Source organism: Peromyscus maniculatus, chromosome 6 (assembly GCF_049852395.1).
Source record: "Peromyscus maniculatus bairdii isolate BWxNUB_F1_BW_parent chromosome 6, HU_Pman_BW_mat_3.1, whole genome shotgun sequence".
NCBI classification, from domain to species: Eukaryota; Metazoa; Chordata; class Mammalia; order Rodentia; family Cricetidae; genus Peromyscus; species Peromyscus maniculatus.
In genome coordinates this window covers 47,469,954-47,496,226 of record NC_134857.1, presented here as the reverse complement: position 1 = coordinate 47,496,226, position 26,273 = coordinate 47,469,954, and the positions used below count along the sequence as shown (strand labels likewise).

The following is a 26,273-nucleotide window of genomic DNA, read 5'->3' as shown; positions in this document are numbered from 1 at the left end:
TTGGATGGGCCACAAGTTTTCTTCCTAGATGGCTGGGCCAAAACTATTAACAAATATACAGGTCCATGGCCTGCCATCTTTGTTTCCCTGTATTCCCAAACTAATTTGGAAACAGAAATTGGTAAAGGAAAATGGATTTATTTGCGGTTTGGCCAACCTAGGGAGAGAAAAAAAAAAATCAAATCTCTTTCCACGAGGCCTGTGGCAGCCTCACAGTTTGTAAATAAATAAATAAATAAATAGGTCAAGATAAAAGCCAGAAAATATGTAGATTTTGCTGTCACCCAGTTTGATCAGTTCTTTCCTGGGAGAATGTAAATCAGCCCCGGGTCGGCCTGCTTCTCTGCAGGTTGCCTCCACGCTCAGTTCTCAGCATGTACAGTCTGCTATGTAGTTCACAAATTATGGTTACAAGATGTTGCCAATAATATCCTATCATAAGATCTCATTAATGAGACCACGTGGGACCTCCATGGGATATGTGCATGAAACTCTTTCTTGTTAAAACTTTAATCCTAAGATTGAACAATTACCGCCATTTCTTCCTACTTCCTGATCTTTTCCCCATTGGCCCCTTCCGGTCACGATTCACCAAGCCCAAGCCGATCTCTGTCAGGAGGCTCCCAGAAGAGTACACAGGTGGCCCCAGGACCACTCAGAATTGCTGAATCAGATCCCCAAATTACACATGAAAGCTAGACCCATCAATGGCTTGCCTTGATCATCCCAACAATGCCAGATGAAAGGTGAAGGTGGAGACAGGCAGACAGGAGGCTCATTGGCCAGCTGGTCTACCTACTACAAAAGGTTCTAGGCCAATGAGCCAGAGAGACCCTGTGACATGAAACCCAAGGTTGTCCTCTGACCTACATATACACATGCACGTATGTGCACCCACACACATACATGTTATGCATACACACAAACACAAAAAATAATTTTTGTTTCATTAGTAACGTAATAATAATTCAAACTCCACAAACATTGATTCTAAGCACTTTCTCTGTAAATTTAGTGAATAGAGCCAACAACGTGTATATGATCATACTGTTATTCTATTCTTTTATTCTGTAGAAAAGTTATAACCATTTCCCTCTGGATGTTTTTTGGCTTTACTTTTTTTGTGTGTCATTTGACCAATTACTCTCATCCACCATGACAAAACTCAAAACTTCCCTGGAGTTCTTGAGCAACACAGTAGACTACTGCTCTCCATAATATGGAGACCTCGTTAAAACTCCTAAATCTCTCACCCCAAAAGTCAGTGCATTTGGAACAGTGCTTTGAAAAGTGTGTTTTCACAAACTAGCAGCTGATTCTGAAGAAGAACAATCTGGGAAATATAATCTAAAGGCTTTCTTTATAAAGTGTAACTCTGACAGCCCGGCAGGCTGATTCTCAGTGGTTTGTCAGATATTTAACTATCTAAATTATCTAAAAAGAAATGAGCTATATCTTGGTGAATATGAAATGATAGAGCACTAAGGCCACTCAGGCATGTGGTAGTATCCTCACAAGGCTACTATCTCACTTTCCTGTTTTGGTTCCCACAACATCTTGGAGGGACAGCTGATTATTTTGTGTTTGTATTTATTTATCTACTCACCCCAATAAGGAAATATAGACTGTACAGCACGTAAGGAACATGACATTTGTTAGGATCCTCAGTGATTTCAAAAACCACACTCAGTCTATGTGGCTCCTCAGACCCCACAGCTAATGCTTCCCTTTCTCCATAATTACTTCTGGCTTTATTAGAACTGACACACACTACCAAAAGAAGCAAATTTGAGACTCTCAATACATACAAAGAAATTCCCCATAGACAGCAGAGAAGCCACAGCTCCCATCAGTGGTCATCTCAGGAGTGACTGTATACTTTTTCTCAGCTCTTAATTTAAAACTTTTATTTCAAAACTCAGCATTTGGGAATTACATATTTTCTCCCAGAATATGCCTTCTTTTAAAGCCATTTAACTATAACAAATCAGAAAAATATATATAAAAATTCAAATATCACAAACAAAATTCATGATGGCTTCAAATATAGGTTGTTTGTATGTAGTGAAATATGGTTCTCTATATCCAGTGAGGTATGGTTGTGTATATGCAGTGAGGTGTGGTTGTGTATATGCAGTGAGGTGTGGTTGTGTATATGCAGTGAGGTGTGGTTGTGTATATGCATTGAGGTATGGTTGTATATATGCAGTGAGGTGTGGTTGTGTATATGCAGTGAGGTATAGTTGTGTATATGCAGTGAGGTATGGTTGTGTATATGCAGTGAGGTGTGGTTGTGTATGTGCAGTGAGATATGGTTGTGTATATGCAGTGAGGTATGGTTGTGTATATGCAGTGAGATATGGTTCTTTGTATATAGTGAGATATTTCAAGATGAGAAAGGCATACAAAACAAATATCTCCTAAGTCTGAATGGAAGTCTACTTATTGTCTACTCATTTTTTCCAATATTGCAAAGGCAAGATTGCAGTCTAGAAAGAAAAGAGAACAACCACAGATGTCATTGTCGATGCTTCCAGTGCAACCCAAGCCACTGGTGACAGTCTTTGTGAATAAGTCAATCAGGTATTTAAAAAGTACAGAGAACTCCTGTCTCCCCGTCTTGAAAACAAACAAAAAAGTACACTCCTTCCTTTTCAGACTGAATGACTTCTCAAGCCTATCATGTCGACCTTAAAAGGATTTCCTGTCTCACTTTGAATTCTCCCTATTCTTAGCATTTATACATAAGTTACTGTTTAAAAACAAAACTAAAGGCCAGAGAGATGGCTCAGCAGGAGATGACACCAAGCCTGACTATCTGAGTTCCATCCCTGAATCCTACATGGTGGAAAGAGAACTGACCGCAAGTTGTCCTTGATTTTCACTTGTGTGCTGTGTCATCTGTACATGAAATACAGTTCCCTAACATGCATACACATATGGGGCACAGGGAGATAAATGTCTTTAAAGCCTTTTATGTTTCATTACTTTGTTAATAAATGGAGGGAGACGCTCCTCTCCTGAAGCCATTGAGATAATGACATTTCTAAAACGCATCTCTTCGTTATAGTGAAATGATGGTGACAGTTGTGTCGTGTTCAGGATTATGATGGTCCTGATGATAGTTACTGATGGTCAGGTCTTTTTCAGCAAGGCCACTGTTAGCCTTCATGGTACATTTATATTTGTGGTGGATGTAATTAATGTATTCAGGATGTTTGGCCCAAATAGTAAAATTCAGGCCGGATTTCAGTCCCAACTGGCCACCTTGGCCAAGTGCTCTCGTCCTGAGAACCATCTGCTGTCTTTTGTGTTGACCCTGTTGTGAACTACAACTGACGCTCACTGTGGTTAAACAGCTTGCTGAAGACCAGTCAGCTAGAAAGGGACATGTTCTGAAATTCAGCTCAGGCCTGGCTCCAAAGACAGTGCCCTTGTCTCATAAACTATAAGCCTACGTCAGAGACTGGTTTTTAACATAACCCTGTATGATCTACTATGTTAAGGAGTAAGATGACGTACTATGTTTAAGTACATTTGAATTGGCTTAAAACACTTTTAGAATTAAGCAGACAGAGGCTCAGTGGATAAAGCACTAGCCTTGAAAGCATGAGGACCTGAATTCAATCCTGACCAGGTGCAGTAGCAGACATTTGTAATCCCAGCCTTCCAATAGCAAGATGGCAGACAGGCAGCAGAATCTGGAAAAGTTCCCTGGCCAGGACCAAGGTTGAAGTCAAGAGCCAATACCTGAGGTTATCACACCCACAAAGATATAAATAAATAAAATCATTCAAAATTATAACATGTATTAAAATAGGGGGTAGATTGAGTTGTTCAATTCTTGTCCTCTTGAGAGAAAAGGGATTGTATTAGCCAGGCATGGTGGTGCACACTTCAAAGCCAGCACTTGACTTTAGGATAGGGGCAGGTGGATCCCTGAGTTTGAAGCCAGTTTGGTCTACATAGAAAAGTTCAGACCAGCCAGTTCTACATAGGAAGACCCTAAAAAAAAAAAAAGGAGGACATGGCAGTTGTGTGATTTAAAAAACTGTTCTTCTGTGCATTACCAAGTATTAAGGTTCCACCTTGCATGATAACTCAGTCTGTCTGTAAATTGAATACTTTCTCTCTTACCTCTTTCTCCCACCCAAACCTGAGTCACAGAGAATGAGTTACAGTTTCCAGAAAGCATTTCCCACCCCCTCTGGGCTTCAGTCCTTTGCTGTGATTTGCGGTTGTTGTTTTGGTAGAACAACTTCCTTCTGACTATCCTTCATCCCTGAGGCTCCAGCTCAGGTAGCATCTACTCCGGGAAGCTTTCCTGCTCCTCCTATGCCTCGCTTATAATGACTGTCTCTCCCACATATTTCAGTAACACCCCCGCAGGCTCTTCCCTGGGACCCTGCCACTGCGCTGCACCTGGCTCTGTACTTGTTACCCTGCTGCGTTTCTCGGTGTCTCAAAGACTTAGGCTGTCCTATTTGCCTTTGAAGATCCTCCTATCTCCCCATGTCTACTAGGGTAGGTATTCTAGAAGGCATTTTGAATAAAAGAAAGGAAGAATTAACGAATGCCAAATGGTACTAATAGAAAGAACTTAGTGGTCAATGACAAGAACTGGGGAAGCATTAAGTCCTCCTATTGATTGATAGGAAACCGTGGTAGGCACCTCATTCGCCTCTAATCCATTTCATTCCTAATGGTTAAAAGGGACACATTGTTGGAATTCCTGGCCATTCCATCAGCTACATGTTCTGTTCAGGTGTTTAGTCATTCCAGGGCTTTACAGTGGTCTTGTAATTTGAGCACAGGGTGGTCCTGCAATCTATGCGCGTGCCTGGCGTAGCTCCACAAGCCCATATGCGCATGTGCAGGGGAATGCATAAAAAGCAAATCACAGACTCCTCCCTTTCCCCCCTCACCACATGTCTTCCACAGGTCTGATCACATTCTGTCCTGTCCCTCCCTCCTCCTAATAAAACTCTGATAGTGGGTTTTGTCGCGCCTCGTGGCTTTTCTCGCATGGTAACAGCGACACTTACTGAATAACATTGTGCCACCGCATAAAAACCAACACACATCTCCTGCGGATCCACAGACCTCCCCTTTTGCTCCTGTCTATCCTTCCTCTAAATAAGGCCCTGAGCACATAACTTACTGTGGTTGGGGGGAAAGGTTATAAACTAGCTATAAAAAGGCAAGTTGAAGGTACGAAATATATTCCAACTCTGGCCCAACATGATATACAGTATTCTTTCTCTTTCTCCCACCAAACTCCATGTCCCACAGGCTACCAGCTAGAGACTGCACTCATGGTCTCCTTTACCTCTGACTCTCAGTTAAGTTCATCCTGTGTTCATCGACACAGACTCCCTCCTGCTGCAAGAGACTAGCAGAAGGGGAGAGAATGAGGTGGGATTGTTGATCCACAAATCCTCTCCCTGCTTGGTCAATGGGAGTTGACTGTGTCCTCTTTTCCAGGTCACAGCTCCTGCCAGGCACCCACCAGACAGGACTCCCCCAAGGCCCTAACTGCTCTCTCCCCTTCCCTTTTTAGGCAGGGGGCTTTATGCCTGCATGGCCACTGGCCTCAGAGTGCTATAATGTCTTCCTTGCCCACACCTGTGTCAACAGGACTTTATGAACTCCCTTCAATTATCCAACTTCCTGGATATGCAATCTGCTTCCTGCTGGGGCCCTGCAGGATATCCAGCAGATGCCAACTGGGGCCTGTGAGGCTTCCTGCCCTGCTGGCTGACACCTCAGAGCCCTGGGCCCCTTGCCAGTTTTTTAACGGAGCCTTGCAGAGTACTCCCAAAAAGTCCAGTGTGACCTCCCATGACTGATAACCAATCTCTTCCCTGCATTTTACACCCTTAAAGTCTTGAACTGGTTTACCTCCTCAGCCCTCAGCCCAGGACTTTCTCCCAAGCAAATGCTTTGGAATTTGCTTCTGAGTCTTCCAGCTTCTTTAGGTTCTTTTTTTTTTTTTTTTTGGTTTTTCTCGAGACAGGGTTTCTCTGTGTAGCTTTGCGCCTTTCCCGGGACTCACTTGGTAGACCAGGCTGGCCTCGAACTCACAGAGATCCGCCTGGCTCTGCCTCCCGAGTGCTGGGATTAAAGGCCTGCACCACCACCGCCCGGCTTCTTTAGGTTCTTTTGTGTGGTTTTCCACACACACCTTTCTGCACTTTCTGGAGAGTTCTTTTTCCCCTTCTTCATCAAGGCTCAACTCAACCTGTCATCTCTTCTCAGCTAAAAGCAGGATTTTCTCTCGGGTGCTGGAACACTTGGCTACCTTTCTCTGACGTCACTCACCAGCCTCTGTGTTGAGCAGTGTGGGGTTTTTAAGTGTTTATCTGTATCCTATAGCATAGCGTCAGCTCCCTGGAAGACAGGTTCTACAGCCTCTCAAATCAAACATGGTGCCTCACACTGTCTCTGTGCTCAGAAGCACCTGTGACATGGACAGACAGATGATGGACACATAAACATTCTTTGTTGCTTCGTTTATTCCTCCTGCTGGCAAGCTTCTCAGCCTAAGAGATTCAATATTGTTTCTTCCATCCTTAGTCACTGACCTCATTAGAATAAAATAGCACCTTCAGTATTGGTTTCTTATCAAATATTTTCAACTCTTGGAGCACAAAAAGGGGCTAGTGATAACATATAAATATTTGAATTAACATTCCAAAAAATGTTTTAATTGATAAACGTGGTAATATTTGGGATTGTAAGTATATCAACAATTTCAAGGTATTACTCTATCTTTTCAGTCTGCTGATATTTAAAAGAAAAGAACAGATCCAGGTAGAGAATGCCCTAGACAAATTATGCTACTTTGGGTAAGGTAAAGTGTTAATTAGAAGTGGGAAAGTCTTTGAATATTCTCTGTGTATTGCAAACACTATTTGTCCATGCTATTATTCAGTATTGTAGTTTTCAATAAAATGTGATAATCTTTAGGAAAAATTTGTTCATAATTTTGGCTGTAAAGACACAGTACTATCACATTCTACTTGTTTATAAGAAAATACTGTGGGTGAAAAACTTATTATAATGGCATATGTCACATAATATATAAGCTATACACAATTGTAAACAAAAATGTCTATAAGAGTTAGCAACTGGAAAAGAATTAAATCCCCTCCTCCCCCCTCCCTTCCTCCCCCCTCCCCTCCTCCCTTGCTTTCTCTTCTTCCTTCTTTCTCTTGATTACTAGGCTCTTACTGAATTCTCTGACACTGACTGTGATGCCTAAATTTGGTTTCTAACATTCAACTATTGTAAGCTTCTGCTAACATTTCCTTCCTGAAATTCTTCCCATGGACTTTCTCTCTAGGATAATTTTCACTAGGCTCCAGTGAGACCTTGGGGTAGCAGCAGATTTCTGAAGCCCTTCACTCTTGGCTCCGGATAGACCCATGGTTTTACGTCGCCCCTCTCTCGGTTTTGTCGATATCACGCTTTGTCTGTTGTGTCTCTAGTGGCTCCTGTCTTTCAGCAGTGTTACCAAGGTAATAAACTTCACCAAATAGGCCCTTCAAGTAAACCATTTGGTTCTACCTTGAGGAGAAATACAGTGGCAGATCCTGTTGATCCATAGGTTTAAATATTACTTGAAAGACACGGAGAAGAAAAACACATTGTTATTAGAAGGCTTTGCATTAAATCATTTCATTTTGGGAGGGGATTTGTTGGTTTTGTTTCATTGGTGTTTTCCCTTCTTGGATCTTCTGTTCCCAACCTGGAACTACATGACCCAGTGTGTAGGTGTTTTTGCTGCTGGGTATGGAGCGGCACAAAAGAAGCAACCACAATGTTTATGAAGAATTCAAATTTATGAACAGCATTATTATAGTAATCCTCCAATCCAGATGGTTTCTAGTAAAAAATACAGCAGAATACTCAAATGCCTTCCTTAATATTGATTGTCAATTAATGTGCTGTGCTGCAGGCTGCAGGAATATCATAAGAACTCAGCTGGTTATGGTCACTACCTGGAGGAATCAGGGAATTCCTCCAGAGGAAGCCAAATCCCAAGGAGTTTTTGCTGTTACTTGGCTTGTTATATATCAATTGTCTTCTGTTATGAAAATCATGTGTGCCTTCATAGCTTCCCCAATTGACTTTTCCCTAAGAAGGGCTAACAGTGTGGACTGATCACTCTCTGGACATACACATTCCAAGTATTTGGAGAACTGCCTCAGGAAAGGCTTTCTCTGGAATCAGATATCTCCCTTGGCCACTTTCAAGGACTAGCAATAATAACAGTCTACATGCAAGTCTCCTGATTTAAGGTAAAATTCCACAAGGAGACACCGCCTAGGTCAGGTGGACGTTAAGTAATAGCTTTACACAATTCAGCTCGGACCCTCCTTTCTTAAGCCTTACTAACTTTATAGACCTCTAACTCCTTACCTAACCACTTCTAGGAATATTTAGATAACCTTCTGCGCTGACAGCTATGCTCAGCCAGAACCCCAGTTCAAGCCTCCCTGTAATTATCATCATTGGCAGCATCCGGCCAGGTCCATCCCCAGATGGAGGAAAGTACCTTATCAGAGATACCTCTGTATTCTATAGAACAAACTTAAGCATCCAGACTACCTGTTTGAGAAGGCCTGGCGGGTGTGCCAATTAAGCCTTACTTCCTCCTTTCCCAAACCTTACCTCCAGTTCCAGATCTCCCTTTAACTATCACCAGAGGCATCTAGCTGTACAGGTTGCCTAGTGACTGAGCACACTTCCCCTCACCCTGCAGAAAAACAGCAGATAGCTTGGACAGATAGGAGCCACAGGAAAAAAGAAGACAGTTTTATTTTCTCCCATTGACCTAGCAACTTATAGATTATTAACACTTTCTACCAATCACATTTAAGATTATAGTTGAGCACATAAGAGCCCTCTTCTTAGATATTACCTGAATTTAGCCTTTAGTTAATTCATTTCCCCATTGGTCACTTCCCTTTGGGGTTACAAATGATAATTAACGGTTATTGCCTCCCTATGTGATTCTTATCACCCCTCCATTTGACCCTGGAAGCCTGGTTTTGCACTGCTAAGGGAATACTGCTTGTAAGTGTATATACACCAGGACTCGCAGGGCACAAGGGGACAGAGAAGAGAAAAGAGAATGGAAGAACTAGATGGGTAAGAACTTGAGAGGAACAAACTGAGATGGGGAAGAACTAGATTGAAGAGCTAAAAGAGAGGATTAGAGGAACTAGATGGAAGATGAGGAAGAGCCAGATGGGGAAGAACAAGATGAGGAAGAGCCAGATGAGAGAGAAGGAGACGGGAGAGGAGCTGATAGGGGAAAGAACTAGATAGATGAGAACCTAGAAGGGACAGAGCTAGATGAAGGAATTAAGACAGAACCTAGAGGGGACAGTAGATAAATATAGAGAGGAATCAGGCAAGGAACAAGCTAGACATGAGAACAGAACTGAAGCTGTGTATAAAGGATGTTATGCCAGAGGAATTAAAGCAAATGGACTATAGAGCTCGGTGTGCTGAGAGTCTATTTCCTGAAAATAGTCCTCGCCGTTAGTAGTTCTCTCTCCCGAGCCCCTGGGATGCATACTATTGAGGCTGGTTCCTCTAATATTATACAAGAGTGCCGAGCTCCTGCTTCTCCTGTCTCCTGTCATTAGTGCTGGGCTGCATGGAGCTTCTGAGGAGACGGGCCAGCCTCTTAGCACTGAGGTCTCAGGTCAACCATCCTTCAAATGGCCAAGCCTTTTCCTGACTACTTAGTATACGGACACGAACCCCAAGTCATGCTTTATTCTAAATTCATCACCGTCCTTACCTTTACCTAATATACATGATGTATAATCTTTATTTTTAGCCTTGATTTTAAGTTGATAGAAGAGTCAACTGAGTAGCCAAAGGGGAAATGGATGTCAAACTAGCCTTAATAGAACTTTGCTAATGAAAGCCACACATTTGATTATCTTATGTTGGACATAGTTTGTTAAGCTAGCAAAAGACAGATTGTGTTCATATAGCCAAGTGTGCACTGTCCATTTTTTAAATTCTAAAGCAGTGGAGAAAACAAATTTTCTTGTTTATAAAGTGCTATGAAAGTTGAGGGCAATGGAATGCCAGTAACTATTGTCTTGTTCTCAGTGGTGTTTGCCATTGTACCTCCCTGTTAAAGCAAATGCTTTTGTAGAAATCTGAAAACGAATCTTACAAAGTTGGTAAGAGAAAAGAAATTCTTCAATACAACTTCTCAGCCTCTAACACTCTAGTGGACCTTACAATTCCATGACTATGTGTAATCATTATCTACTCTACTTTAGTGTATAATTAATCTACTCATTTAATACATTTATAGATTCCTCTACTACGTGCTACGCACTGTGTGAGCTATCAGGTATTTTAGTGGTAAACACAGCAAAGACCCTCCCTCATAAAGCTTTCAGATGAATGGGGAACAAAGGGATTAAATAGGTAAGCACCAAGAACCGTGCATGAGTGAAGATGCCAGGCATGAAGGAACCACTATGAGCTCTGAGGGCAGACAGATGGAGGCTACTCTGTCTTGGGTTTGAGGAAAGATTCTCAGGAGAAGTATTTTGAGTTGAAGTTAAAAATGGCCAAGTGCTGACTAGAGGTAATGGCTACCTCCGTTATCATCTTGACACACATGAGAAGAGGGGACTCTACTGAGAAATTTCTTCCATTAGACATATCTGTGGGATATTTTCTTGCTTGTTGATTGATTTGGGAAGGCCCAGCCCACCATGGACTGTGTAATCCCTAGGTGAGTGAACCTGGCCTATAGAAGAAAGGTAGCTGAAACTGAGAAAGCCAGTAATCAGAGGTTCTCTGCAGTTTCTGCTTCAAGCTCTGGCTTGAGTTCTTGCCATGGCTTCCTTTGATGGATGATAGACTGTAACCCATAAGATAAAATAAAACCCTTTCTTCCCCAGATTGCTTTCAGTCAGAGTGTTTATCACAACAGGAAAGCAAACTAAAACACTGGAGGATGGCGGAGAGGAGAAAGGGAAGACGTGTGCCAAAAAACAAAAGATCAGCTTAATACAGCTTAAATACTGGTTTATGGTTAGTTGTAAGTAATTCGTGTAACATGAAGCATGAGAATTGCTTTATTGCCTAGATATGGGCAGAATCAACAATGGAAAATAAGCTTATGGCATTATTAAATACTTTAGGCTAAAATTTCAAATTTGGTCATTCCGATCTAATCTAAGGAACAGAATACTATGAATAAAGCAGTCCAGAAACACGGGGGCTGGGTGTCAGAACATAAATACCGCTAACTAGACTCTCTTATTATGACCTCATTCCTTTAAAACATCTCACCGAAGAGAGCTGAAGAAATGGATGGCTCAGTAGTTAAGAGTACCACTCATTGCTCTTCCAGAGGACATATTACCTGTATTAGGCAGCTTTGGTGCTCTCCTCCGGCCTCTACAGACACTGCATCATCTGCACAAACATATACACATATATAATTAAAAATGAAAATAAAACCTTTAAAAAACTAATTGGGGGCTTTCACACTTTCTCATTATTGTGTCTGAAATGATCTTTTTGGCACAAAGCAGGAAAGTGTAATGAAACTGTCAAGTTATTGGCACTTTTTTTGAATTTTTCATTTATTAATGCATTTGTGTGTGCCTGGGTGAGTTTATGTGTACTATGTGCTGTCGGATGCCAGAAGAAGGCATTGATCCCCTGGAACTGGAATTACAGGTGGTTGTGAGCCATGGTACAGATGCCGGAAGCCAAACCCAGGCTGTCTGCAAGAGCAGCAAGCACTCTTAACCACTGAGTGATGTCTCCGGCCACATTGGCCGCTTTCCAAATGTGCTCACCAGGATCTGGTTCATTTTGCAACTCTGACTTTTGATCACTTGCCAAATCAATAATGGGAAATAAATTCTGGATTGTCCTGTTCCCCTCCACAGTTGTGAATCAAGATGGCCAGCCTCTCATTGAAGGAAAACTTAAGGAGAAACAAGTCAGGTGGAAGTTCATCAAGAGGTGGAAAACGCGTTATTTTACATTGGCTGGAAACCAACTTCTGTTTCAAAAAGGAAAATCTGTGAGTTTTTTGACATGTCTTAAACTTGATTTGGTTTTTTTTTTTTCTTAAAACCCACCAAAATCCTATAGATGATGTCTTAATAGGGTTTCTATTGCTGTGAAGAGACACCATGACCACAGCAACTCTTATAAAGAAAACATTTAACTGGGGCTGGCTTACATTCAGAGGTTAGTCCACTGTCATTATGTCAGGGAACATGCTGGCATGCAGGCAGACATGGTGTTGGAGAAGTAGCTGAGAGTTCTACATCTGGATCAGCAGACATTAGGAAGAGCCCAATTCCTCCAACAAGATCACACCTCCTAGTACCGCCAGTCTCCGAGCCTGTGAGGGCTATTTTCATTCAAACCACCACAGATGACGATTGTAAAAACACAGTTGTGAGTCTCAGAAGCCCATACCTGGGCTTTTGAGTATCTTACCTTCTGAGTACCTCATGCTTAAGCCCGTCTTTATCCCACACAGCTCTGCATCAGACTGTCTAGTCCTGAAATTCTCTGCCCTATAGAACCCATGAGTCCCAGTTTGAGCTGACTCAGGTTCTCTAAGAGATCAGGAAAATTCCTCAGGCTGCTGAGCGTGACAGTAAAGCTATGCTCCTGCCTCTGCTCCCCGAGACATGGACACTATAAGGGGAGGTGTTGGGACAGGGTCTTATGATAGAGCATTGGCTGACCTTGAACTTACGGTGATCATAGTGCCTCTGCCTCCACAGTGCTAGGAGTAGGTTGTGCCACCACAATAGGCACCAGTGTGTAGTCATGGTGGTGGTAACGGTGGTGGTAATGGTAGTGGTGGCAATGGTAATGGTGATGGTGGTGGTGGCTATGGTGGTAATGGTAATGGTGTGGTGGTGGTGGTGGCTATGGTGGTGGAGGTGGTGGAGGTGGTGGTGGTGGTGGTGGTGGTAATGGTGTGGTGGTGGTGGTGGCTATGGTGGCTATGGTGGCTATGGTGGTGGAGGTGGTGGAGGTGGTGGTGGAGGTGGTGGTGGTGGTGGTAATGGTGTTCTTAAGGAACAATCTCACTATGGAGCCCAGGCTGGCCTCAGATTCAGAGTTCTGCCTGTTTACATTGAACATGCCATTATATTTTCATTCTGAAAAGATCTTTAGGATAACACAGATTGCTCCTCCTCTGTCATTTTCTTCTATGGTGCATAACTGGAATGACGCCATCCACAGCGGTGGGGGCAAATCTTTTTCACCTCTGACTCACATGTTAGTCTCTTCTGGAAACATACAGGCACACTCAGAAATCATGGTGTGACAGCTATTTGGAGACCCATTAGCTCAGTCAGGTTGACCCACATGTTTAACCATCATATAAACTAAGCTATTGTCTTATTAACAAATTAAAGGCGTTAAAGTATTGAGAGTCAAGTACAGCACATCTGACTTATGATGAAGCCTGAGCAAGTATCTCTTTAATAAGACCTCCCTCAAAATTTTTTTGAATTAAAAAAAAAAGCATTTTTGTGATACTTTGCAATTATGTAAGTTTCTCAGTCTGTGTCATACAGAGGTGGCTTTTCTCTGGATAAAAAGCTTTTCAGAATATAAGTATGTAGGCATGTTCAATTTAAACAGTTAAACTGGACTTTTTAAAAAATGGGGTTTTTTTGGCATAAGCTCACATTGAAGCATTTTTAAGTGTTTAAAATGGCCATCTGAATTTCCTATATTTACTCAAGAACTCAGGAATAGACAGGAAGATACAGTGTTTCTCAGACCCCTTAAGACAAAAACAGAATTAGTCTAAGAGACTATTTCCAAGTATGCAAATGATGATCTATACACATCTTAACTCAACTTTAAACTTTTAACTAAGTTCTAAAGAATAAACTATTTTATAATTAGCTAACTTGTTTGATGCCTTTATCAGGGAATTAGCATTGTAGAAATCTGACAGAACATGTGTCTCCAATAGTGGGAAATAATATACAACAAAATACCTCTGGTCACAAGGATATGATAGCCCACCAGGGCTAGCAATCCTGTGAAATTCAGTCATATCCTTACTAACTTTCTTTTATAGAGACGTATGAAAACTCAGGCTGAAGGACACAAAGTGTAGTGTATTTCTAACATTTTTTTTTTTTTTTTTTTTTTGGTTTTTTGAGACAGGGTTTCTCTGTGTATCTTTGTGCTTTTTCCTGGAACTCACTCTGTAGCCCAGGCTGGCCTAAAACTCACAGAGATCCACCTGGCTCTGCTTCCCGAGTGCTGGGATTAAAGGCGTGCACCACCACCGCCCGGCCTATTTTTAACATTCTTATGGTCTTGATCTCCACACGTCAGCTGGGCAGCAGTGTTCTCTCTGTGTTCCTATCTTAACTGACCCACTGCTCTCCTTACTTTGCTACAGGAACTCTCTATTCCCCATTGGCTATGGTGCGTCAGTTTCTGTGCTATAGACAGACCTCGACACAGTTTATTATCATCAGACACTGAGTGTGAACCAAATTAGGCGCATAAACTACATAGTGTAGATGGCTTAAGATTTTGTCCTATGTGGTCCCTAAGAGAATTTTTTTGGGGAAAAAAAATCTATGTAATACCTTGTAAGTTTTAAATGTCATCAACACATTTATCGTAAGTTTAATCAGTTGTAATTTCTGTTGAGCTATAAATACTGACATGTAATAAAAAGAATATATTTCCTCTTTAAATGTCATTACTAGAATAAAATACCATCACGCATTAATTCAATATCATCCATCTTTTTAAAAATGCATATGTTAATATGGTTCGTGGAGATATTTGCATGGCTTCTCTTTCCCTTGAACTCATATCTCTAGTCTGCCTCTCCCTAGCTATTTATCTCAATCTCCCTATCACTTGTAAGAATTCTTTCATTTTTAATTGTAGGTGTCTGGGTAGGGTTTGTGCACATAAGTATAGGTGCCCATGGAGGCCAGAAGACGGCAGTAGATCACCTGGAACTGTAGTTACGGGGGTTGTAAGCATCCCGACGTGGGTGCTGCGAGCTGAGCTCAGGTCCTCAGCAGGAGCAGGACATGCTCTTAATCACTGAGAAAGTCCTCTAGTCCCCCTCCCCCATCAGTTTCCAATATAAAGAAAATCATGTTCATAAATTATTTTACTTCTGTGATCAACTTCTGAGTATTCATTTTTCTGATTGGCTTCTCTTTTTAAGTTATATCATTTATGAACACATTTAAGTATAATGCCATATTTAATAAATAAGTATTAAACATTAAAAAGGGAAATGCTAGACCAGGGAGGGCAAAGTGCTTGCTACATAAGCACAAAGACTTGAACTTGAATCCCTGGCACTCCTGTAAAAGCAGACTCAATGACTCTTGTCTCTGACCCCAGAGACTGGAAAGGTGGATCCCGGGCACTTGCTGGTCAGTCATTTTAACCAAGATGATGAACTTTAGGTTCAGTGAGAGAGCCTGTCTCAAAAGAATAAGGTGGAGAGTGTAGAGGAGACCTCTGATGTTGGCCTCTGACTTCCACATATGCACACACAGATACACAGAATAAAGGGGGTGCTGTGTACTAATGGAATTGATATAAAAAATTATGTGGTCTTGATTGGTTAGTACTTCCCTAACATCAATATGTTGAATTGTGGGTTTCTTTTGTTCAGTGTTCTGGAGACTTTTCCAAGCTGGACATACACAATAGAAAGTTTGTGATAAGTAAGAAGAGTGCTTTTTCATTGAAAGGCAGGGGGAGATGACTGTCAGAGAGGGAGTGGGAAAGAACAGTTGGCAAGTTATCCAACCACAGGCACATTTCCCAGTGGACAAAATTTCTTCCTTGCTTTTAGACATTTCTAATTATCCTAAAACCATTCATGCTATCCCACTGTGATGACTCTGGTATCACAGAGATCCCTAAACCTCTGCTTTCCTAAAACACAAATGTAATAATGTTTATGGACAGTGCATGCTTCTAGTGCAGATTCCAAAAGCTACTCAGAAAGTAGAATCCTGTTTTTCAATTCAGAATGATCACAATTTTTCCCAGAGGTAGCGGAAGGAAAACTCAACATTATGCCTCCTCCAATAGCTGAAATTTTGAGATAAAAGTATTCCATATTTCACTGCTGCTGTCTTTTGCTCTATTAATAGTGTTAATATAAATAGAAAGTGACAGAAAATCAAAGAACCATGAATTAAACATTTTCCTAATTTTACTTATAATGACTTCCGGTAAACTGGCTATCTTATGTTGACTTATGGTACTATACTAAAGGCCACGTGTTTGGCTTTTGTTTTCCTAAGGACTCCTAGGTGCCTCTGCACCAGCAACAGAAAGGTCTTAAGCCATAGGATGTGAAGGACCTAGCCCTCTTTGAAAATTCTAAGAGCCAGTGAACCTAGGCAGCAGCAGGAGCCATCCCGTGACCTTTCCTTTCTGTTCATTTCAGAAAGATGATCCTGATGACTCCCCAATAGAACTCAGCAAAGTACAGAGTGTGAAAGCTGTGGCTAAGAAACGCCGGGATCGCTCTCTCCCTCGGGCTTTTGAGATCTTCACAGACAATAAGACCTATGTTTTCAAAGCCAAGGACGAGAAGAATGCCGAAGAGTGGCTGCAGTGCATCAATGTGGCGCTTGCCCAGGCAAAAGAGAGGGAAAGCAGAGAAGTGACCACGTATCTGTAAAGACATGGACACCACCTCTTAGGACTGTGTGTGATCGGCAACGCCAATGTCAACAGAAAGAGAAATCCACCACGGCATACTGGGTTTCACTAAATACCAGTGAAACCATTATCCCTAAGGAGGGTCTAAAATGACAGGGTTCTCATTCCCACGCCCTCACAACTATTAACTCCAAGATGTCTTCCTAAAGTGTGTGAGAAAGAGAAACCATAGAGTTCATATCGGAGCGTGTAGGAGGCTAGGAAGGGAAAGTTATGAATGAAGGAACTTCTGTAGCTATGTGATTTGGGACTGTAAGAAAACAGTAAATGGGGTCAGTGAGAAGGCTCAGCAGGTAAAAGGCACATGCTGCCAAGCCTGATGGCCTGAGTTCTAGCCCCGTCTGCTCCACATACCACGGCACATTCATGCCCCCAGTAAGTAAGTAAGTAAATAAAAAATAAATGGAATTTTAGAAACAGATGCCTGAAAGATCTACCTTGAAAGAAAACTATCACATTAAAAACATATTTTTTAAAACTACTAGGAAAAGTTGAACTAACGTACACTGAAGAAAACCAATAATTTAAACTGGGAGGAGGTAGCACACACCTTCAATCCCAGCACTTGGGAGGCAGAGGCAGGTGGATCTCTGTGAGTTTGAAGCCAGCCTGGGCTACAGAGTGAGTTCCAGGACAGCCAGGGCTACACAAAGAAACCCTGTTCCAAAAAACAAAAACAAGCAAACAAAAATTGACTTGAATATATTAGTTACCTATCTGTTGTGATAAAACACTCTGACATAAGCAATTTACGGGAGAAAGGATTTATTTTGGTTTATGGTCCCAGAGGCATAGAGTCTATGCTTACAGGGAACACGTGGTAACTAGCAGAGAAAGCATGGCAGCAGAAACAGGAATTTCCTGATTTTCATTCTCAGAGGGGAAGCAGAGAGAGCCAGAAAGCCAGTAAGGCTAGAAAGCCACAAAACCCACCTCCACTGATGCACTTCCTTTACCAAGGCTCCACCTCCGAAGGGTTCCATAACCTCCTGAAACAGCACTCCCAACTTGGGACCCAGCATTCAAATACCTGAGCCTATGGGGGTCATTTGCTATTTAAACTGCCACATTGTATTTCTCTTCTCAATACAAAAGATGCTAACACATAATAGGATGGTTCTTCATCCAGTTACATAATTAAATTTAGGCTTTCATTGGAGTGTAGTTGGGTTTTCCTGTTTAGAGACACAGTTACATCTACTATCTAAGGCAGTAAGTATAGACAGAATAAGTATGGAAAGATGCCTTTCTAATGTGCATCACCTCCCTTAAATGAAGCTTTTTATAATTTAAAAAATCTGTTTTTCTTTTTGTAGTAAGCCTTGTATTGTCCAAATTATAAGCATGTATTGTTTTTTCCCATTATCCATATATACTTTTGAATTAAGCCATCATAGGCAGCTTAGGTGACTTCCAGTGACCCATGCCCTGGAAAAAGGTCCTACCCCTTGAGTGGTGGAGTGTGGGACCTGAAGCTTGTTTCTAGCTTACATAATAGGACAAGGTGATAGGATAGTCTCTCCTATAACTGTGTTACATCTCAGCAGGCCTCTGACCCCGAGAGCCTCTCGGAATCTAGCCCAGCCACCACTGAGGTAGCAGCTGTGAGTAACATATGTACTCTCTAGCCCAACCACCACCTTGATGGCAGTCATGACATACTCTGATCAGAGGTACCAGGGAAGATGGATGCTTGCCCCACAGAAACTGTGCAATAATAACCATATTCTGCTTTAAATGCAAACCATGTGGTGATTTGTTATGCACTGATTAATTCATATAAAACCCTCCTGGTAATATATCAAAGATAACTTTTTTCTGTAAAGATGATTTATTATGTATTTTAGTATAGTAAGTTGTCACTATACTGACACGACTGTTAACTCACTGGCATAAGAAATATAAAAGGGGTCATACTTGAGCAAAGAAACTTAATTCAATTTTAACACGTAAAGTTTGAGGAGATTATGAGCCTCAGGAGTTATTACACATTGTAAATAGAGTTCAAGAGGTCAAAATTTGGGTCCACTGCATATGAAAGTAATTGTGAAAGATATGGAATTGGCTGAAATTACAGAAGGAAAATAAGAAATGGGGGAATTGATGAAGACCCCTTGGGATACCAATATCTAGGCAATGGCAGGTTATAGCTGATCAGTATTCAGAGAAGATGTAGCCCAGGAGACATGATATTACAAAAGCTAAATTAAGAAGGATTTTCAGGATGTCAACATTTTGAAGTCCTGAAGATAAAGCTTGACTTTCGTAATTAGGAAGCAATTGATGTCACTGATAAGAACAATTTCATGGGAATGGTGGAGTAAAAGTTAACTTTCAATGTGTTGTAGAAATTGACTGTCGTATTTCATTTTTTTTAAAGGTGGGGTTAAGGCAAAAGAGCAAGGGTAGATAAATGATTTCTTATTTTGTTTTTAGGTGAAGTCATCTTAAGAGGGAAAACAGTTTAACAAATATAGACAAGGGAAGACAAGGGCCAAGTTGCTAGATGTGAGAGAGAATAATTTTTCAAGTTCTGTATTGAGGAGCCAGGGAAATGTCTTAGTATAAGGGAGCTTGCCATGAGGTCAAATCCCCAGCACATACATGAGAAGCCCAGCATGGTTTTGGGAGCCTATAACTCCACACTGAAAGTTGGAGACAAGTGAATCCCAAGGGCTCCTTGGCCTGCCAGTTCAGCTGAAATGCTGCGTGTCTGGCTCAGTGAGAAACCCTGCATGGTGGTTTGGATGAGAATGGCCCCAATAGGCTTATATATTTGACTACTTAGTCCCCAGTTGGTGGAACTATTTGGGAAGGATTAGGAGGTGTGGCCCTGTTGGAGGAGGTGTGCCACTGGGAATGGGCTTTGAGGTTTCAAAAGCCCAAGCCATTTCAGGTTAGCTCTCCCTCCACACTCTGTCACATGGCTGTTGTCAGAGACGTGAGTACTCAGCTACTGCTCCAGCACCGTGCCTGACAACTGCCATGCTCCCTGCCATTTTGGAAATGTATTCACCCTCTGAAACTGTAAGTCCCCAATAAACTATTTTAAAGTTGCCTTGGTCTTGAGTGTTCAGTCACAGCAATAGAGAAGTAACTAAGACCCTGTCTCAAGGTGAAAAGGCAGAGAGCTGTAGAGGAAGATACCTGACATCCTGCTCTAACCTCCACACTCATGAGCACTCAGATATTCACATGCATGTACCACACACACACACACACACACACACACACACACACACACACACACTACATACATGCACAGTCTGTATTAAGCAGCAATTTACTGAGTACCTGCTAAGCAACAGAGACCATACCTGGCCTGAAGATTCCAAAATAAGAAGATAACCTCTATCCCACCCCACCCCACCCCACCCCAGGCCTCAACTAGAGACTGACTCCCCCACTGGAGGAATTCATAGGTGGGGTTTTTTTTCCTGGTGTATTTAAAATCAATTACACTGGGGTGGGGAGTATTTCTTTCTCCAAGAAGTTTAATGTATAGTGAAAGAGAGAGACACATACAACAAAAATTCGCATGCTTTATGTCTAGTGCCTTGGTGAAGTTATGCACATAGTCCTATGGAAGCAGAGGAGATGACAGCATTCTAATGCACTCCCTCACTGTTTCCCTGAGCTTATTGAACTAATATTAACAATATGAATAAACAAAGAGCAAAATAGCAAGACGGGGAACTGCCCTGCAAATGTAAAGGAGCACCCAGTTGATTCCAGAAAGGGAGATGTTTAAGATGGTATAGCACTATTACAAGGTGTTAGGCAGATCACATTTAGAAAGATAACCTTCATAGTAGTATAGTTAATGGAACACATATCAGAAATTGGAGCAAAATCTGTAGGACATGGTAGCCTAGTGGCAGAGTGCATTCCTACTATGCATGAAGTCCTAGGTTCAGTCCCCCAAACTGCATAGAAACAAGCAAACAAACAAACCTTACTATAACAGCTGGAAGGCTCTTCTAAGGTGATGAGGGCCAGAACTGATGCAGGAGTAGACACAACAGAGAAAAATGATACAACTGTGTGGCTATGGTTTGGGGGTTTCCTCAAGGGTTCACATAGGAATCTTGCTCCCAGATGGAGATGCTGGGAGTTGGTGAGGCCTAGTGAGGAGAAATTAGGTCATGGAGGGAGCTGTGCCTGGAAGGGATTGATCTAGAGGAACTCTGGTTAGTTTTTGAGAAAGGACTGTTTAAAAAAAAAAAAAAAAAAAAGCACACCTGGCCCTTCCCCACCCACACTGGCTTCCGGTTTTGCCAGATGATCTCTCCTTGCACACGCTGTCATCATTTGGATTTCATCTGCCACGATGTCTCTTTAGAGTCCAGGCCAGGCCAGTGTCATGTCCTTGACCCTAAAGGACTATGATTTAAAGACACCTCTCCTCTTTGCCAAGTTAGCAAGACTCAGATATTTTGTTGCACTAATGGGAAACAGACTAAGGCAAGTGGTCAGGCAGGAGAATTAGTAAAGTTCGGAATTACTAAGATGGATGAGGACTGGTGGCTGGCCGGAGCTGGAGGACGGGGATGGAAAAGAATGAATATGCCCATTCCTAGGGACTTGCCTAGGAGACTGTGTGGGTGATGATGATATTCTCTGAGATAAAAAAGAAACATCGAAACAGTTTGAGAAGTAAGGCAAATGCTGAATTTGATTTTTTGCCACCTACAAAAGACTATTAAAAAGTTTATTTTAACTAATGCATAGATGTATTAAAATAATACATATAAATCATGCACATTAGCAGAGGGCAATGTGATGTCTTGGTACATACCACACTCTGACACCCACAGAGGTCAGAAGAGGGTGTCAGATCTCCTGGAACTGAAATTACAGATGAGCCACAATGTGGGTGTTGAGATTCAAGATCCTCTGGAGAGTACCAAGTGTTTTTAAACCTCTGAGCCATCTCCCCATCCCCTACCAGCCCCTTCTTAAGATCCAGAGAGAAACTCTAGCTGCTTTAGTCGAATAGCCACAAAGTGCTAGGTAGCATGGTGAGTTATTAAGATGAATGCCAACAATGCACTCACACCTTTCACCGGGAGAGATTCTAATAAAACAATGGTCGAAGGCTGAAGAAATGCATTAGGGGTCAGGAGACTTCCTGGGATTTTCGAAGGACTGAAGTTTGGTTCTCAGTACCCACATAGACGATCACTTGTAACTCTACCTCATGGGGATCTAACACCCTCTCTTGGCCTCCATGGGCACCTCACAAATGTGCACATACACACACACACATAAAATAACGTACACACACAAATAATAAAATAAATGTTCTTTTGAAATGGCCGAGTAATGCTTCTTTTTTTCCACTGAATATTCAGCCTAAAAAGAGCATGGAGTTATTACAGTCTTTGTGAATGACTTGACTAGATGCCTCTAACTTGGACCTTGGCTCTTGGGGCCTGTGAACCAGATCCCTCTGGTTTCATTCCATGATGATCAGTCTCAAAGACCAGTGAACTCCCCTGGTTTCTGAGTGGTTGTGCATCAGAATCATTTCCCACCCAAGGAAATTTCTGTCACTTCCACAGCTGCCACCTCAGGCATACCACAGACAGGCCTTCCCAAGACTGGAGGAGAAGCCACTTTTCCAAATATGCCAAAACCTTAAAAAATGCTGTCAAATTGGTAATTGTGAGTAGAAATTCAATTTGTTTTCATTTTTATTCTTTTTTCTTACAGAAAGCCTAAGATAATAAATATTTATGAAACATAAATGTGTGAGAGCTTTGTGTGGTTATTCTTGAGAACTTTTAATTTAGTAAAAAAAATAAATGCTTAAATAATTTTCTAACACTAATCTTTGATTGGCCATGTGAAAACACACTGATAGCTGGTTTCTCTTCTAGCTACCTATTTCCCCTCAGAGCCAATGGTATATTTGTGATGCTGAGATAAACAAAGGAGAGATGAGAGGAGATGAGAGAGGGAGAGATGTGGGCAAAATCTAAGGGGCATTGCAGAGAAATAAATACCATGACATAAGAACCATACAAGGGATGTCCAGTTCTCTAAGTTTTTATATGAAAAAAAGAAACAGAAATAACTTAAGATTTGGTGTTACATTCACCCCAAGAGATGTTTCTGAAAGACAAAGGAGCTGAAAAACTGTCTTCTGTGGCATAGACTAGGAAAATGCCATAATCCTCTGAGCACAGACTCATGAGAACTCAAATTATCACCTTATTGACGGAGGTTATTGACCAGAGCAGCTTGCTTCTCTTCCATCTCTAGATTGGATGGAACATCGAGGAAAGATCAGATCTGCTGCAAGTAATGTTTCACATGAAAGTATTCTGCAGGATCTTTACCTTAATAGAAACTAGAGAAAGTCACTCCATTTAATTTACCAGTAAGAGAAAAAAAATCTTACCAATGAAATTGCAATACATTGTATTGATGATAGTTCTGAGCAATGATTTTACTGAAAGACATTTTAAACTTATTTGGAGAGATTTAGCAATTATTTTACTCTGGGTATGTGGCTTGGTATGTAATTCTTCCCTGTCTACTTCAATAAGAAAATAAAACATAACTGTATTTGTGGGTCGATGTCTCCCTTCCTTAGCAAACAAACATTTGGTGATTGCTTTGCAAGAACATATGAAACTATGGTCACTCCTCCTGCAACGGCTCATTGGTTCTCATTATGGTTTAAATCTGACATGTGTCATTACAAGCTCACAATCTTGGCCACTAACCTGTGGTGTAATCTTGGAAGACTGTGTAGCCTTTAGCAGGTAGAACATGGCTGGAGGAAGTATGTCTCAGGGGAGAGGGAGGGAAGCCTTTGAAGGTTTTATTACCACTGATTTCAGCTTTCTTTCTCTGATTCTTGGTCTGCCGTGATGTAGAAAGATTATTTCCAGAAGATACTTTCAAAATAAACATACTAAAGATGAAACAGAAAGGCAAAGTTGGCAACCATGATGGAAGCTAGAGAACCAGAGGCATAGAGTAGCAAGGATGCACAGCTGGGTGGTTGACTGTAGGACCCTCAAAGATGCTACACAGTTCCTGGGGTCGTTTTTATATGCACTTGCTGAGCTATGACTTTTCACTGAATGAACTCTGATGACAGATTTCTACTGCCATATGCGCATCCTTCTATTGCCAGGTTTTGCAAGCCCCTACTGCCATGTTTTTGTATAGCAATGACCAGATCTGGCAGAAACCTTAGCTCCTGGGTCCTAACATGAGAACCCCATCATTGGCAAAACACATTCCAGATCAACGATCTTTTATTCCCTCCCCAACCCCATTCACAGCACATGCTGAATTTGTTTGCTTCAGAGAAAATTTCTCTGGGGGCCTACATGGGTGAGAAATCCTGTATTGCTTGTGTAGTTGCATATAAAATGATCACCAAGTGCATTGTGCTTACATAGTTCCCTTATGTCTCTTTATAGAAACCTCCAAGCTTCCCTAAAAAAGAAAGAAACAAGTTCTATTGGTTTTCAATAGATAAACGACTAAATTTCATTTTGGTACTGAGAATCTAGAAGAGTCACAAAGTGGTCAAATAATGTCAAATACAAAGCACTGAAAAGGCAGCCTCACTAACTCAGTGATGATAGAGTCCTATGAGATCCCATTAGAAGCCAGGAGTGACAGCTCCTAACAATCGGAAGTCTGAATTTTTCTTAGTTTGAATTGTTTTAGAATTTTTTTCTTTCCTTGTTTTACTTTCAATTACCAGTCTATTCATGTTAGTAGACTATCCACAGTGTAAATCTGTACACAGTACTTTCACATGTGTGAGGACACAATCGCTGCTTTCTGCTTTGCAGAAATTGATTTTATTTCATATTACATTAAATTTATAGCTCTGACCTCCCCACCATCACCATCATTACCACCAGACTGGGATTTCATGTAGTCAGAAGGAAGCTCACATTTGTTTCACTGTGCTTACCAGTCACTTCTGCACACAGATTTCCTATGGGAGTGTTCTGTTCCCTCTTAATTTAAATCTACTATAATATGGAAGAAATGACCTAAGTGCCTTTCTCTTACAAAAGAAAAACAATGATTGGGTTTTCTAAATTAACTCATGTACTCCAAAATCAGGATAAGGCATATTTTTTTAAGGCTGGCCCAAACCACCATTTGGACATGTCTATCTTGGAAAATTAACCATAATGCTGAGGGTATATATGCATGAAGTGCTAAGTTGAGGACATTTTAACCACTTGTCACTCAGATATCTCAGAGGGGCATAGCCTGTGCTTTTCTGTAAGAACACCTCTCACATATCTACATGTGTTTGGGGCATTACTACAATGTCACCGTCTCTTGAACCCACTTCAGTGGGATAAATTAAATCCCATTGCAGCTGCTAATGCCAATGTCATGAAACTACCAGCAGAATGTGAGCAGCCAAGTAAGCTGGGCCACGTTCTTTCAAAGATGGAACTTGGCATTTACCATTCAGTGAACAGCATCTAAGGCTACTGAAGTTGAGAAAATTAGGGCTTGCTGGTCTACCACCCTCCTCCCCTAGAGAAGGGAGACTCTTACTCATCATCATTGGCAGGTGTCATCTCTAGCTGCTCAGTGTCAGAGACAGACCATGACTTTCTCATCTTTCTCAGTCTGCATCTCATTAAAATAATTTGCTCTGATTATGAAATAACATGTCTTGTAGAGCACTCAAAAAGTCCAAAAAGTCTATTGAACTGTAATAAAAATCTCTCATAATTAGTCAATCATTCAGAACCCAAAATAGTCAATGACATTTTCAAATATCGGCTCCCATTAGGTTACTCATTGCTAAAGATGGTTCTTTAGGAAATGCTACCTTTGCTAACTTCTAATTATTAGACCTGCTTCTCTCTCTTGCAGCCACGTATCATTTCTGCTCCCATTCCCCAGGATGTTCTTTAAAATAATGCGAGTCAGGTATTAATTTAACTGATACTTAGTGAACGCACAGCATATGCCTGCCATGAATCTGTGACACTAGAACTCAAAGATGACTAATATGTCATCATTTGGGCCTTTAAGGAGCTTAGTACGTCCCACTGTTTTCCCAGTCCCCCGTTCACAGCATCTGTATCCTTCCAGCCCCTTCTCTAGAGCTCTTTCTCACTCCCACAAGTCTCTGTTGTGGTCCCTTTCTAATATCCTAGCTTTGGAAGTTACTTCAGGTTATATGCTCAGATCTAAAGATTTGGAACTAGGATTTAAAAATAAGAACAAATGTGTGATATTTGTCTCTCTGGCTTGAGTTACCTCACTCAGTATAAAATTTTCTAGTTCTATCTCTTTACCTGCTGAGTTCATGATTTCATTTTTCTTCACAGCTGGATAGAATTCTTGTGTCTATGCACCACATTTTCATTATCCATTTATCAGTTAAAAGACATTTCGGTTGCTCCATTTCCTAGCTATTATGAATAGAGTGACAATGGACATTGCTGAGCAAATATCTGTGGAGTAGGATTTCAAGTCCTTTGGGCATATACCAG

General features: G+C 41.4%; 1 protein-coding gene across 4 annotated transcripts in view; it reads left to right on the top strand.

Annotated features, from left to right (window-relative positions):
* Veph1 (ventricular zone expressed PH domain containing 1) overlaps positions 1-19,826 on the top strand; it is a 228,359-nt gene extending 208,533 nt beyond the window's left edge. For all 4 annotated transcript variants that reach the window (XM_076574202.1, XM_006972627.4, XM_076574200.1 and 1 more), the window contains 2 exons: positions 11,949-12,085; positions 16,493-19,826. In XM_076574202.1, the coding sequence (XP_076430317.1) occupies positions 11,949-12,085; positions 16,493-16,729 (374 nt within the window). In that variant the 3' untranslated portion in view covers positions 16,730-19,826. The remainder of the gene's footprint in view (positions 1-11,948; positions 12,086-16,492) is intronic.
* The last annotated feature ends 6,447 nt before the right edge of the window (positions 19,827-26,273 follow it).